The sequence below is a fragment of the Falco punctatus genome, assembly GCF_963210335.1.
Source record: "Falco punctatus genome assembly, chromosome: 1".
Lineage (NCBI taxonomy): Eukaryota > Metazoa > Chordata > Aves > Falconiformes > Falconidae > Falco > Falco punctatus.
Genome location: NC_137580.1, coordinates 76,151,976 through 76,166,681, shown reverse-complemented (window position 1 = coordinate 76,166,681; position 14,706 = coordinate 76,151,976). Strand labels below are relative to the sequence as shown.

The window sequence follows — 14,706 nt, the reverse complement described above, 5'->3', positions numbered from 1 at the left end:
ACAGGTTCTGGTCCTGTCACATCTGATGTAGCAAGTTTCTCACCACGTCTGTAAATCGCACCATGCAAGTACCTGCCTTTAAGCTTGAGGGACTTGTGGGGTTGGTGGAAGCAAGTTTCTTTGGGATGGCTGAGAAGTGGTGTAGTAATTGTCTGATAAAATTCATATTTAAATGCTTTTCTAATATCAACTGACCTTTCTTCTCATCTTCTAGAGTACTAGACTATTTTCCTCACAAACAAGCAATGGCTGTGGATGTAGCAATGCAGTTATACCTGTGCTCCTCACCCCTGCGAAGAGAGAAGTGTGCCTGCAAAATTGCTCCAAAGCCAAGCAAGCCACTGCGGCCCTGCATCCAGCTGAGTGGCAAGACTACGCTGAATGGACCAGAAGAGGCAGCAAAAACCTTCACACACAACAAAGTGAAGAAGAGGGTGTCCTTTGCAGATAGCAGAGGCTTTGCTCTGACAATGGTGAAGGTGTTCTCAGAGTTTGATGACCCGCTAGATATTCCTTTCAACATCACTGAGCTGATAGACAACATCGTGGGTCTGACAACAGTGGAGAGGGACAGCTTTGTCCTGGATTTTGTTCAGCCCTCTGTGGACTACCTGGACTTCAGAAACCGCCTCCAGGCAGACTGTGTCTGCCTTGAAAACTGTATGCTGAAGGAGCGATCCATTGTGGGAACAGTGAAGGTGAAGAACCTTGCTTTTGAAAAGACTGTGAAGATCAGGATGACGTTTGACACCTGGAAAAACTTTGTGGATCACCCATGCCAGTATGTCAAGGATACGTATGGAGGGTCAGATAGGGACACATTTTCCTTTGACATCAGCTTGCCTGAGGGGATTCAATCCCATGAAAGAGTAGAGTTTGCCATCTCCTTTGAGTGCAATGGAAAGGTGTACTGGGACAGCAACAGGGGCACAAATTACAGGATCATACGTTCAGAACTGAAATCTGCCCAGGAAGCTGTCAGCCCCCCACAGGGCCCTGACTTTGGCAGTGCTTTTGACCAGTTTGGGAGCCCTCGATGCTCCTACGGCCTCATTCCTGAGTGGCCCAGCTATTCTGGCTACGAGAAGCTAGGGCCTTACTATTGACCCAAGGACAAAGTCCTGATTGACTGTTGCTGGCGTGTCAGCAGGCCTGAGAGCCGGTCTGAAGGTGGAGTGTATGGAAAGGTGGAAGAAGTATGGCTCCACGTAGCTTTGCATAAGCCTCACAGCAAAACCAGATGTGCAGTGCTCTGCTGGCAGTGGGCTTGTAGTCAGGGAAGCGTCCCTGGCAAAAAGGGCTGCCTTTCCTGCCCCAGCTCAGATAACTGGCTCTCTGGATGCTCAGAGGACCAGGAGCTGTTGCTCATGTGTCTCCTCAGTGCTGCTACTCCTTCCTCTTCTATAAAGCTGCTAGTCTCCAGGGGAACACTACAGTGCTTATATCATCTGTTGAAGCTGCGTAGTGGTGGCTGGTTTGTATTGCTTGCCTAGTGTTAAAAGGCTTTTTCAGAATGTTCTAGTATTATATTTAGTGGGCTGTCCTTACAAAGCTGGCCCATGCCTGTCTGGTAATAGTAGGGGGCTTGTGGGGAACGGGGTCCTCTCCTTGCACGCATCCTTGTAGTGTGAGGCCCTTCCTGCTGGAGGCAGAAAGGGTGTTTTGGAGACAAAGAATGCGACTGTGATGACAGGAAATATGGCCCTGCAGCCTGCCATATTAGGAGACGTGTGCCTGTGCGAGAGGATCTGATCTGCTTAGTCACCAGTTGTTTTATCAGCTGATCTTAAAAAAACTCTCATTATATCCTTGGTGTTACCAAAAATAGAGATTAGCTGTAGCTGTGTAGTGCTTGTAACACAGCCATGGGTTGACAGCCTTGACTGCCTTCTTCAGAACCTTCCTGTTTCTTTAATCACAAGTGATCGGTGATGCTTTTTTCCCCTTAATGGACATTTGAAGTCAGCTGTTGGCCGTGCTGGGCCCTGAAAATGCAGTTCTTCTATGGACTGTAAACCAGGGTTTTGTCCAGCTGGGGCCTAGAGTCCTGTGCAGGAGGCTGTGCTCGGGTGTTACAGGAGCTAAATACAAATGGACTGCATGGCTGCTCTGTGCTGTGTCTGTTACAAGAAGGTGACTGTTGTGTACCTGCTGCAGTGGAAGTGCCTTGACTGACGAAGGGGTAGTACATGCAATCCCAGCAACGCTTTGGGATAAACAGGCTTTGGAAATAACATTGCTTTTAAAGAAGATCTCCTAATGGTTTGTTACCGGGTGCCCTGGACTGCTTGGCAGCTAATGGCATGGCAGTCCTCACCTGTGAGGATGCTGTGGCTGTACTGGATGAACATCAATGTGCTGGGCCTGCCTCACTGTTGTGGCAGTAGCTGCCATTTCAACCTGTAAATGCCCGAACTTTGCATCTCTGTGTCCTTAAGAAGCGGCTCACTCCACCTGTGCAAAGAACTAGCCATAAGAAGTGTGAGATGGGTCATCCTGACACCTGGATGTGAAACAAATCATAGATGTGAACCATCCCCATCTTCAAAGAGGCAGCTTGTCTTCTAGGCCTGAGGTGAGGTGGCCAGCTTGTGCAGTGCCGAGCAGCCTCACAAAGCTGCTTGGGTGCCAGCTGAGCAGAGTAACTTACTCCCTCGGCTCAAAGGGAGAGTGCTGAATAGTTTGTAGAAATAGAAGTCAAGGGAATCTTACTTTTTTCTAGTGCATAAGCTTTATATAATTTTTTGTGCATTGATAATGGCCTTTGGATGGGCTGGAGAGAAGCAATGGGCTAGCCTACCTAACTTCTTAAACTTAGCTTTTAATTCTGGAGACTACTGTATAAAATACTTAAAAACTATTTTACCCGAACTTAGAAAGGATACTGTGATCACTGTTGGATGCTGAAAGGAGCAAGAGCTTCCAGAAAGAATAGCTTCCCTTCAACTGCTCCTTTTCCAAAAACCTAACACCAATGCATGTCATAACTGTGCTTGATCACTTAGTCAAGGTGGTAAATCTGCTTGCTAGTCCAGAGCTCACCACGCTTGGTTCCTCTGTTCAAACAGCTTCCCAAATCAGCCCTTATAACCTGCATCTGGTCACTCTTGAAGGGACTGTTGCCTAGCTTGGCTTAAACCTGGTTTTAAACTTTAAGCAAGCTTGAGTGACACTTTTTTTTTAATAAGTTTATGGTGTTAATGCTGTAAGATACTGACTGTAGAGAAGTCATGTTCTCCTAGCATGTTCTCAAGCCTATGGAGAGTTTGTGAGCTGAATCAAGGCATGTATGTCTGGGGTACTGTGGATGGTGGTATCTCCTTATGGAGCCTGTTTGGTTTTAGGTTGTGGATGGGGTGTGTTTAGGAAGGAACGTGGAAGATTAGCTAGAGCAATGCCATAAGTAAAAGCTAGGATGGGAACTGACTATTTGACCAATAGCGGTTTAAAAATACTACTTGTGGCCTTTCCCTTTTTCCCTTTTCCATTGCTAATGTGAACATAGAAGCGAGGGGTTGCTTTCCTTGCTCTATGCCTGGAAGTGCCTTGTGGGGTGTTTTGCATGTTTGTTTTTTTAAAAGATATTTTTGTACACAATATTCAAGTGGAAAATGCACTTTATAATTGCTGTGTAATGACTTTTAAAACTATGGTTCTGTTTTTATCTGATTGTTAAAATAAAGGTGGAACAAAATGTTGGCTGTGTATCTTGCAGTCATCTTATTTAAACACCCATGGGGCTGGGGAGGTGATTTAGACATGGGACTGGTTTCCTGCAAGTGGCTGTTAGCAGGGAGGAGCACACATCTGTGGTGGAATCTGCTGCTTGAAACAGGAAATTTCAGCCTATTCCTGCTGCCTTTCTGTGAACACAGATGCTTCCAGAGCCTCTGCATGGTGGGAAGGAGAGGAGCCAGGCTCATATTGCTGTGCTTTTAGGTTTCTCCACTAACCACTGTGTTCCTGAGCTACTCTTCACTCTTCTCCTGCTTGCAGTGCCAGGAACAGCCTTTTCAGGTTTTTCTGCATTTGTTTCAGGTCAGTCTCAGTTCTCCCCCTGCACCTGGCTTGATATGGAATCGATGCTTTCTCTCTGCCTGGGTGCTGGGATGTGGTAGATGCTAGGAGTGGTGATGCAGTAAAAGGGTCAGGCTCTTTTCTAATACCAGGATCAAGTGAATGTTAGACCCTGCTTTACCTCACACTGCTTGTTCCTGTTGTCACTGCACTAAAAAGCACTTGCAGGAAACATGCCCCTTTGCAGAAGGGGAACATCTCTGATGTAAATGCCAGCAAGGGCCAGTTACAGGATTTGACTTGGCTTTGACCGCAAAGACCAGGGCTTGGTGATGGCCTGAAGGTGTTGTATTTCTAACAATCAGCTACTGAGCTGGGTGGGTTTTGCCACTTACAGATAAGGTAAGAAGGGAAGCTGGGAAGAGGGCGGGGGAAATGCTCAAGGCTGTCTTTGAAGATGGTCTTTGCGTGGGCTGGCCTGAGGGGCTATGCAGGCAGTACTTCCCATGCTGCTACAAAGCCTTGCAGAGAGTGAGCTTAGCCTTTGCTTTATAAAGAAATGAAACTGAGCACCTTCTGACTGTGGCTATTTCTGAGTCTCTCGCTTTCGTAAGATGAACTCTTTCCAGGGTGTCTTGCTTTCAGCAGCAGCTGGGTAAGGTAGTATGGGATCTGCATGCACCTGGGAAAAGGGTATTGCATGGTGGTTCTTGCTGGCCTGTGATGTTTTCCTCCCCTGTGGCTCGGGGGAGCCTGCGTTGGTTGTCACCCACTGCTGTTCCTGCACAGAGGCCCTTCTGGTGGTGTCTTTGCTGTGGGATTCTTTGAGGGGTGGCAGATTGGCCTGGAGGCAGAAGTTATATGTGTGTGATTTTTCACATGCAGGTGGGTAAGAGAGAAACCCTGCCTGTAATCCCTTGCCTGACAGCAGTTATGCTGTAACTAGTAGCATGAGGCAAAGGGCTTCACTTTCTTGGCAACCATCTACCACTCCCTTTTCTCCCCAGATTCTTTGTCATTTCTACATCTAACCAACTGCTGTTAAGCACTATTAAAAATGCTTCAGGTTTATTATCTTTTTTTACTACTGTTCTTCTTTTAATCAAACATGCAACACAGGTCTCTTAAAAAAAAAAAAAAAAAAAAAGAAGAAAAAAGCCATCTGATTATTGTTCTGGTTTGGGGTGAGTGGGGAAAATAACTATCTTTAAAAGCTATTTGTGCCCCAGCACATCCTCAATGACTTCGGTGGCTTGGCCTGGGCTGCTTTCACATTTGAACACTGGCCCAAGCTCATGAGTGAGACAACTGCAGTCAGACATTTACTGTAACAGTTTTGTGGCTGAAAACTTTGTGTGATGACAGTTTCTGTTTGAGAGATAAGGAAGTCCAGGGCATCCAGGGCAGCCAAGGAGACGTGCAAGCATTAGAAGGGCTAAGAGAGTTCTTGGGTTTCTCCTAAAGCCCTGGTGTTACTTGCTAGAGCATGCAGACAGTGCAATTTTTGCATTTATAAAGCCCTTGGTGGCAGATATGAGCACGTGCTGTTCAGTATACGAAGATTTCTTAGAGTGCTCCTGGCATCCCCTCCCAGCCTTTGCTCTGAGGTTCCCAAACCTCTGTATCCTGAGGGTTTTTGGTGCCACCTCTTGGCAGAGATAATTAAGCTGGGATGTCATATTGATCTGATGCCGAGGTTATTTGGAGGTTCAAGTTTCCTAAGTCTGTGCTCCACGGACAGCTCTGTAAAGGGGAGGGTGGCCAGCGTTCCCCTGGTCCATCCATCCCCAACTCCTTTTGCCAAGCACAATCTCCCGCTGGCCCAGGGGTGGTATCCTACAGGGGAGCAGCTCTGCTGAACCACTGCCACCATGGCAGCCTCATCTGGAGCACACTGGATTGCAAATCCTGGATGCTGTGACAACGGCAGGATGTGGGCTCCCTGCACCCACATCCTGGCAGAACAGGGTCAAAAATATTCATGAAGTTTGCTAAAAGTAGATCTAAGTGCCCCAGGAAGAGCACTGGTGAGCGTTTGCAGCTCTCTTCCCATTCTCATGCTTGCTAAGAGGGTTCTTGCTAGGGAATATGGGCAGCTGGAGTTGTTCCCAGCCTTGTCCAGCTTCCAGAGCAGGGCTGGTGACACGCTGAAAAAGTTCATTCTGAGGCTGCTCGTGTATTGAAGAAGATCCTAGAGTTTGGGTTTCAACACTTAATCAGAAAGTGAGGCTCAGTTTCTAACCGAGCACCAGACAGCAGTGTGAGCAGAGCTACAATTGAGCCACAAGCCTGAATGCGGGGAGTTGATGACCAAAAATGTGGGAAATCCAAGAGAAGCTGACTGCTTTCAAGCCCCACAGGGATGGTTCAGCCTACCATCTGTCTCTGTACAGGTGCTGTATGAGCACCTCACATCCTTGCTTTAGATATTTGCCAGGCCAGACTGAGCATGGGGGATGCTCCGGTGAAAAACTGCCCGCAAGCAGGATATGATGCAGAGGGTGGGAAAAATCTCTCTGCCAAACCATGGGAGTGTAAATCCAGCTAGTGCTTTGCTGCTGGAGCAAATTTATCTCTGGTGTTAAATGTAGTTCTTACAGGCACTCAAAGTGGAGAATGACCTGTGGAAGATGTGTTTGCCTGGCTACCGGGGGGCAGCAGGAGCGTAAGCGGGGTGAAGAGGGAGTGCATCGTTTCCTAACCACAGTGTTTCTTCTTTGGTTTCCCCTCCACAAATAAGCCTCACTGAGAGACTGGGTCTTTGGGGGTGTGTCTCTTGTCTGCAAGCAGTGCTTGCTTTTTGTCACGTACCATGGGGCTTCCTCTTGCTCTGTAGTACCTCTCTCGGGCTCTACAGCAGGGCATTGCCCTTTTCTCCTCTCTCTTACACACCATGACACTGTTTCCATGGCTGCCAGCGTAAGCATCACGAAGTCAAGTGTGAACTTGGTTTCACAATGCCTTCCGCAAGCTTGCATGTGGTCTAGGGGCAGGAAGGGCACTTGTGTGCGGTGGGAGGGGGCTGCGCTAAGGACGCAGCTCTCAGCAGCACTGAGGGCACCCTGCGCCCGTGGGAACAGCACAGAGCTTTGCCATAAAGCCAGCAGCATGGGGCTGGGTTGCGATGCTCCCAAACTCCCCTAGTATTTCCACAGACTTGCTCCTACTGGGCAGTTTGTCTGGCTCTAAACTACTGCAATAAAACATATTTACGTCCTTGTCTTTTTTTGATGGAACTAGGCTTTAAACCAGCTGCTCTGGCTCAGCAAGGTTCTGCCATGCTGCAGCCAGAGAAGCTGCCCAGCCTGTCTTTATCCTCCCCCTTGGAGGGGTTCTGCGCCAGACAGTTAGCTGTCCTTAAAGACTTGCTATTGACATTTACACAAGGCTTAAAAAAGAAAAAGGGTGCCTTTGTTGAAAAATAATTTCAGCTGGCATGTTCCTTTGGTACATATAAGTCAGAGCAGTCACCACGTTAAGTACTTTGGCTCCTGGAACAGGGATACAGGCAAGCTCTTTCAGCCAATGCATTAGTCACAGATCTCCTCTCTGCTCCAATGCAGCCATGTAGTCTTGGGGGGAGGGAAGGCTCAAACTTCATAACTAGGAGAAGTTTCCCCAAAAGAGCATAAGAAGAGGGTGAAACATTCAGGATATCTCCATAAATGCTTTTATAGCTTCCAGCTATTTCTGGTGTGGGAGTCTTCTTGAGACCATGGTGATGCCTGTCTTTATATTTAATGAATCCTAGACAGGTTCAAGTGGGAAGAGATCTCTAGATGTCTGCTCCAAGCAGGACCACTCTCACACCTAGCTGAGGTCACTCAAGGCCTCATCCATGTGGATGCTGATAACCTCAAGTATGAAGACGCCACCACATCTCTGTACCCTAAGGGCTGCACTGCTCTCCTAGATAAAAGGCACAGTCTTCAGGAATCAAAGAAGCTCTAAGCAATGTTGCAGTCTTGCTGAAACACCCTGTTTGTTCCAGCTCCTGGCCAGATTCAGGACATATGGATGTGAGGGGACAAGGTAAGTGGCTGCAGGACAAAAGTATTTCAGGGCTGGCAAGTCCTAACCAATGTGTAGTTTGGGGCAAAGGAGCAACTGCTGTTTTCATGCAGCAAGGTACTTGCCATCCACCAAGATGTACATCCTGCAGTAAAGTGTAGAGCCATATTCCCAATACAATTGTTGGAAAACCCTGCTGCCAAGAGTTGAAGACCTAAATTGACCTACAGCCCACCTTTCAATGATACCAATCAAGGTCAGTCTCAGTAAACCAGACCTGTTTCCTTCCCAGTACTCAATATTCAGCAGTAGGGAACTCACGATCTCCTGCACCTGCTTTCCATCTTTATGGCCCCTGCCAGAACAAAACTGGAGCATTATCAGGAGTGTAATTCCTCAGTGTTTGTGTGGTGACACTCAGGACTGTGGAGACAGGCTTTTATAGGAAGAAATATAATGGCCCTCTTCAGCCCAACTCGGGGTTTTACGACCATTCTGTTTTCACGCAGTGTTCCCCTGGACACCTGGCAGGTGTTGCGTCTCCTGCATTTCCCTACTTGCTGTGATTTATTGGATCTAGGTAGCCATCAGAAATCCGGAGTGTTTCCTTGTCTATCAGCTCAGCTGACTGTGTCCTTGATGGCATTGCAAGCCAGTGTTCAGGGGAGCTATATGTGTTGTGGTGACAAAGATCTTCCACCTCTCACTCGACAGCACACGTGGTCACTAGGGTAGGGGATGCTGGAACAGGTCTCCCTCTTGGGCTGAGGACAGTCACAGCCCAGCTTTACTTTCTCCAAGAAGCTGTCTCCAAGCAGATCAACTCAGAATAGGAGGCAAACTACAAATAAATAAATCTATCGAACCCTCCACTCCTCCGTGGTGTCTTCTGCAGGAGAACTTCACTTCAGAGACCAGAACAATTATCAGTTGAATGCTTTATAGCCATGCAAGCAATTATAGCAGACACGCACTAACTTTTAGGTTGGTGTTCAATAAAATTTCTTAGACAACCAATGAATCTACGCACAAATCTTGCAGTGCTTGTAAATGCCCTGCAATAACAGCCCAGTGCTGGTAAACAGTGAGCCGTAAAGCCAGCGGGGATGCACTCCCTGGGGGTTAATAGCAGAATGACTGAGCATTTTACTCAGTTTTCCCTTTTTTAGTTTTGGTCTTACTGCGACGAAACATGGCTTTTGTTCAGGCAAGCTGTCTTGTGACTATTATTTCTGCTAATAGGTATCCTATTTTAGTCTAAAATTGTGTATTTATTAACAGTTCAGTACAAAAAGCTTTTGTCATTACTTATCTGCAGCAAACTGGATTTAGTGTTTAACCACTTAGCTCAACAAACACAGGCACTGCACACATGATGCTGTGGCCCACGCTGAGACCTGGGAAACCCATGGCAGCCTCAGGCTGCTTAGGACCTTCAGAAGCCAGGGCTATCTTTAGAGCTGGGCACCACGTGAGATGGCTCCAGCTGGCAACTCAGGATCCCTTGGAGAAGCTGGGAAGGAAAGCAGAGTTATCCCCCTCCAAAATCAGAGCAATATATGTTAGCAAGGAAAGAAGGTCTCCGAGGGCCTTGTCTTGGCCACAGTAATGCCCGTAGGATGCAGCTGTCCCCTGGGGCACCAGGAGCTTGCATTGGCAATCCTTCTCTGGCACACTGGCAACATGGAGCAGCTCAGCTGTACTGGGACAAGTCCATGCTTGGCCTTAAGGTGACTGGATGGGGAAGCAGAACACTGCCCACTTCAGCTACCTTTGTTGCTTGCCTGTCCTCTCCTCTTCCTGGAGCAATTTCTCAGGTTGGGGGACAGGACCCTGGTGGTCAGTTCCTTTGGCACCTGTTGGCCCACATGGCCGTAGGGCACAGAGGTGCCCTGGCAGCGGACAGGGGACAGCCCATACCCCCATCCTCACCACTTGCCCTCAGCTTCCTTGCTGAGGACACCAGAGCCCATGCTTATCATGCAGAAGTCACACAGGGAAGGCACAGGAATTCACACCGATGACCAGTGAGTGAGCTTATATTAAAAAACAGGGTGCTCTTTTAAGGCTGTGGGGGCAACCAGCTCGTTACATGAGACCTATGTCTCTTGCTCCCGTGCTACCTGCCAGCAACTGAAGAGTGGTCCCCCAAGCCTGCCTGTCCCCTTCCATGCCAGATCAGGTCTCAGGTAATGCAGGAGCAACACTGGCTGTTCCTCTCCAAGAATGTCCCCTGTCCCCAAAGCAGAGCATTGACCCGGCTCCCAAAAGCCAGGCAGAACCAGACAGGCAGAAAGCAGTGCTAAAGTTACTCTCAGGCTGGTGTGCTTCATGTTGTGCACATCCTCCCCAGCAGGTCTTGTGCTGTTCCCCAGGCTGACTCCATGCTGTGTGGTAGAGCCAACCCTTCACCTTCCTGCAGCCTGGATTATTCACCTGCGGATGTCTACTAGATAGGGCATTACTTCTGAGTGCTTGTTGCAATTTGTCTTACTGCTGTGTTGCTGTCTTGTAGGATGTGTCTCAGAAAGCATGATGAATCCAGCGGGGTCCTTTCAGCACAAGCTGTAATTCTCATATGGTCCCCCTGGTCCAGCAGCAGCACCAGCTACAATTGTCAAAACAGTCCTTCTTATCAGGACGGCTTGCTAGACTGACTTGTGGGTGCCAAGCCAGAGGCTGCATCAACCAACCTCCAAATAACCATATAACCCCCCACCCAAGCGAAACAATGGGATGTGGGAAGCCATGGCTTCAGGGCATCGCAATGAAGCTCAACACCCAGGGATGGCAAGCATCTTCCCCCACCACGGGTAGGAAAAGCAAGGGAGAAAGAAGACCTCAGCTCAGCTTTCTAATTAACAGAATGAGAGATATGCCAAAGTCTGGCAAAAGTGCCCATCTGGCAGGACCCTGCAGCTCCACCCTCAGGGAATTTGCATTTCTCACATTCAGTCTGCCTGTTTGAAAGAATACATTTCCAGCATCAGCTGCATACAGAGACTGGTAAGCCAGCTCTGTACAGCTTCATCTAAATAAAGTTCCACCCAGCTCTAGCTGCCGCCAGACAAAAGCAAAGGCTCTTTTCTTCTGAAATACACAGGAGGGCATAAGCTAGCTGGGAGCTGTATTTTCAGCTCTGCTGTTGCTTTTCAGTTCTGCTGCTTGTGTTCATGCTTGGCTGCTTCATCCTTTCCAAATTCCAGTGGTGGATTGCCTTTGTTTCCATAAAAATGTTGAAGAAGTTTGGATATGGTCTTACAGGAAAAGTGAGGATGCAGTTTACAGGATCTTGCACCAAGGGGACCCTGAGAACGGCCAGGAGCCTCAAACCCATCTGAACCTGAATTAGTAGCTGGATTTTTCCAAGGTGCAGATGACCCAGCAAGAGCAAGGGGTGAGCAGTGACCAAGGGGAGTTCCCAGCTGCAGTATAGACCCTGACAAAAGACAAGGCTGGCAAATCTCAGAAAGAGTGATCCCTTCTCAGAGGTTCATCTGTTTGGTACGGAGCAGCTACACAGCCCAGCAGACCAAGCAGTAAACCCAGTCCCAGGAAACCAGACCACTCCAAACTGGTGTAATTATTGAGCTGTGGGGATGAATAATCATCCAAATAGCTTTCTCCAGGCAATGCAGGGAAGAAATGTCACCAACCATGTGAAAATTGAGACCATATGCTTCTAGGATGTTGAGAGAAGTGTGCTTGACAAAGCTGGAGTGAGTTTAAGGCTGGTCCCTGGGTCAGACCCTGGCACAGCAATCCCTCCTCTTCTGGTCCCAGGGACTTTCCCAACCCCAGTCATTATTTCCACTGCAGCCAGTGCCGACTTTTCTGTACGACCTAGTGAAAAACTGCAAGTCCTTCAAGGCCAAGGCAGAGCTTGTGCTTTGTTTGTTTGGAAAAAAACATGAACGGCAGAAAAAAACAGATGCTGGAGAACTGCCTCTGGCCTCCCCCATCTGTGCATGAAGGCAACTCCCCCACGGCAGCAGCAGCCTCTCCTTCCGCTTGGCAGGTGTTGTCTGGACCAGAGCCATAGATGCAGGATCTATTTTCTGTCGAGCATGCAAAGAGAAGCAGTTGCCTGGCATGGCCCATGTCAGAAAACACTTTGCTATCTACTTTAACAGCTGATCTGATAACACAGAGGTGCTGGCCCCCCTTCTCTGTGCTTCATCCCCTGAAGAAGCAGGGCGATCTTTGACTTTTTCTTACCACGGAGAAGCTATCAGACACAACTTGGGACCTGAAAGGGGTCCTTCAACTGTGCAATTAGTTTCTGGGAATCTGGGGTCCTTTCACATCCTGAAAGATGGCATTTTCCACCTCTATGGGCAGCCTGTCCCTCATCATCCAGTTCTCTGTGTGCCAGTAACGGAGCCACACGTGCATGTACCGGAACCCCTCCGATGCTCTGGCCTGGTTACCCCATCCCCAAGCTGTAGCCTTGGCTACAGCTCCCACATCTCCAGAGGGCATGCACCAAAGGCTGGGAAACCGGGAGAAGGCAAAGCGAGCCCTAATCAAGCAAGGCAGCTAGTTATTACCAAGCTGCTAGTTCTACTGCGAGAAGCCCTAGAGCAGCAAAACTGCTCGCCTCGCCTGTGTTCATTAGCAGCACAGATAAGAGCAGCATTGATTGCAGGCTATAATTAGATCTCTGGGACCCTTCTGGACTAGCTTTCTCTAGCATTGTGCTACTCTGAAAGCACTTCCAATTTCTTTTCTTGTTCCTTTTTTCTTTGCTGAATGGTTGGGATGGCATTTCCCTATTCAGCAGATTTGGGACAGTTTCTGTTTTCTCTATTGTGGCTCACCGACCTCTCCCCAACTTGGTGCCACAAGCCCCACACCACAGAGTTAGCAAAAGCTCCATTGTTTGACCGCTCCTTGTCCCTTGGGCTCTAGCTCTCTTCTCAGCACTGCGTGGCTAACCTGCCAGGCAGCCCTCCCTGCTCTGGTTAGCTTGCCAAGATGCAGTTTTGTGAGCATCTTTCTCTGATGATGACTCCAATTTTCCTGGAATTGCTTTCTTAGTATGTCCTGCACAGCCAGCCTACAGCACTCCCAGAAGAGATGGATGGAGTAAGCCAGCACTAAGCACGCTCCCGGCACAGCGGCCTACATGGAAATTATTACTTCTCTCCTGGAGTGCTGGAAAACAGCTTCAGCATCCACTCAATGAAAAAAGGGGAGGAAGAGTCAAGGGAAAGACCCATGGCACAAAGGCCTGGTGTTCACGTATCACCACTCTGCATGGAAAATGGGGCCTAGCGGTCTCCCTGCTTCTGGCTGCCCCTCCAAAACACTCATGTGTTGGAGACAACCACTAAGCAAGGCCCTGTGGTGGGCATGGGCCTTCTGGGTTGCACCACGTTCATTTTTCGTTGCCACATGCACAAACCATTCCTGAATCTCCTGCTGCAGCGCCCACACAGCAGCCGGGAGGGCCGAGGTGCCGGCAGCCCACCTGGGATCATGGAGCCAAACAGGCACTCCGGAGCCTGGCCGATCCACGTGCTGAAGGAGGGTATCTGAGGGAGCACATTTGTACCTCTGGTTTTGAACAAAGGCCAAGCCAACGGAGATTAAAGCATATTTTTGAGTGGCACTCTCCTTAAGGACAGAAATTCACCCAGGACAAGACATCTGCGTGATGAGCTACTTGGAGACTTGCTGACCTCACGCTGATGAGTAACCTGAAGCAGACAGGGCAGCGAGCGCCTGCCTCTCCCCGGTACCTTCAGGCAGCAATACAAGCTCTGACCCACCCAATGAAGTTAATCATGCTATTTTCTGCAATGTCAACATGAATTTTATCTCACTGTTTGTGTTTCAAAGCTATGTGAATCGTTGGAAGCAATTTTATCTTTACTCCGTAGCCTCCCCCCTCTTCCCTTCCCTTTCTCTTCTCTAATCTCGAATTGCTTTTCTGCTGGTTTAAAGTTAAAGCAGTTTAAAGTTAAAGCTCTGAGAAATTACTTTGTGAAACTATATTTGCTGACGTATTAAATTCCCTGTGTGAGATCTAAGCCAGATCTGCTGAGGCTAGTGGCTCTCATATGGGCTTATTGCTTGATACTCCTCTGAATCCACGAAGAACCAGTCCAGCAAAGAGAGCAGGTGTTTTATTCTGGGTGATTTTCTAATTTCCTATATCAGCTCTGCATGTGTAAACCACAGTATCTAGCCAAAAGGTCATCACTGGCAGAGCACAGCTTGGCTGGAGCTGAGAAACTTGATTATAAGCAAGGGTGAAAAAGAAATTACAAGCTGGAGTTTCACAGCCCAGTGCAGGTTCTGACCCAGCTCATGCTGATTAGCAGCCAAAAATTTAAGATCAAGATCTCCATCTGCAGGTATGGCAGGAAGTTCTCCAAAAAGAGTGGCATGACACGGGTCTCCTCACTGACTCTTTTTTATATGTAGGTGATTTTTGATCTACAAAGGCCTTTTGGTACCTAACTCCCCATCTCCCCTGTAGGTCTTACAAGTTGTCCAGAGCAGCCCGTAATAAACCAGGCCTGACAACGCTGTCGAATAATTCCTAGCACAGAACTGCTTAAGCAGTAAGACGATAACGTTTCTAACCAGCAAAGGCTAAGGACAGAGCCTCTATCTCCCAAGACGACCATGAGTTTTCGGCAAATTCGTCTGGCAGGAAGCAGAGACAGC

At 48.4% G+C, this 14,706-nt stretch overlaps 1 protein-coding gene across 6 annotated transcripts in view; it reads left to right on the top strand.

Annotated features, from left to right (window-relative positions):
- PPP1R3B (protein phosphatase 1 regulatory subunit 3B) overlaps nt 1-14,706 on the top strand; it is a 37,121-nt gene that overhangs the window by 2,759 nt on the left and 19,656 nt on the right. For 3 of the 6 annotated variants that reach the window (XM_080396211.1, XM_080396212.1, XM_080396213.1), the window contains one exon: nt 215-14,706. This exon is cut by the window's right edge and continues 19,656 nt beyond it. In XM_080396211.1, coding sequence (XP_080252337.1) covers nt 215-1,106 — 892 coding nt within the window. In that variant the 3' untranslated portion in view covers nt 1,107-14,706. The remainder of the gene's footprint in view (nt 1-214) is intronic. The other 3 variants (XR_013929588.1, XR_013929589.1, XR_013929590.1) reach the window with 3 other exon arrangements.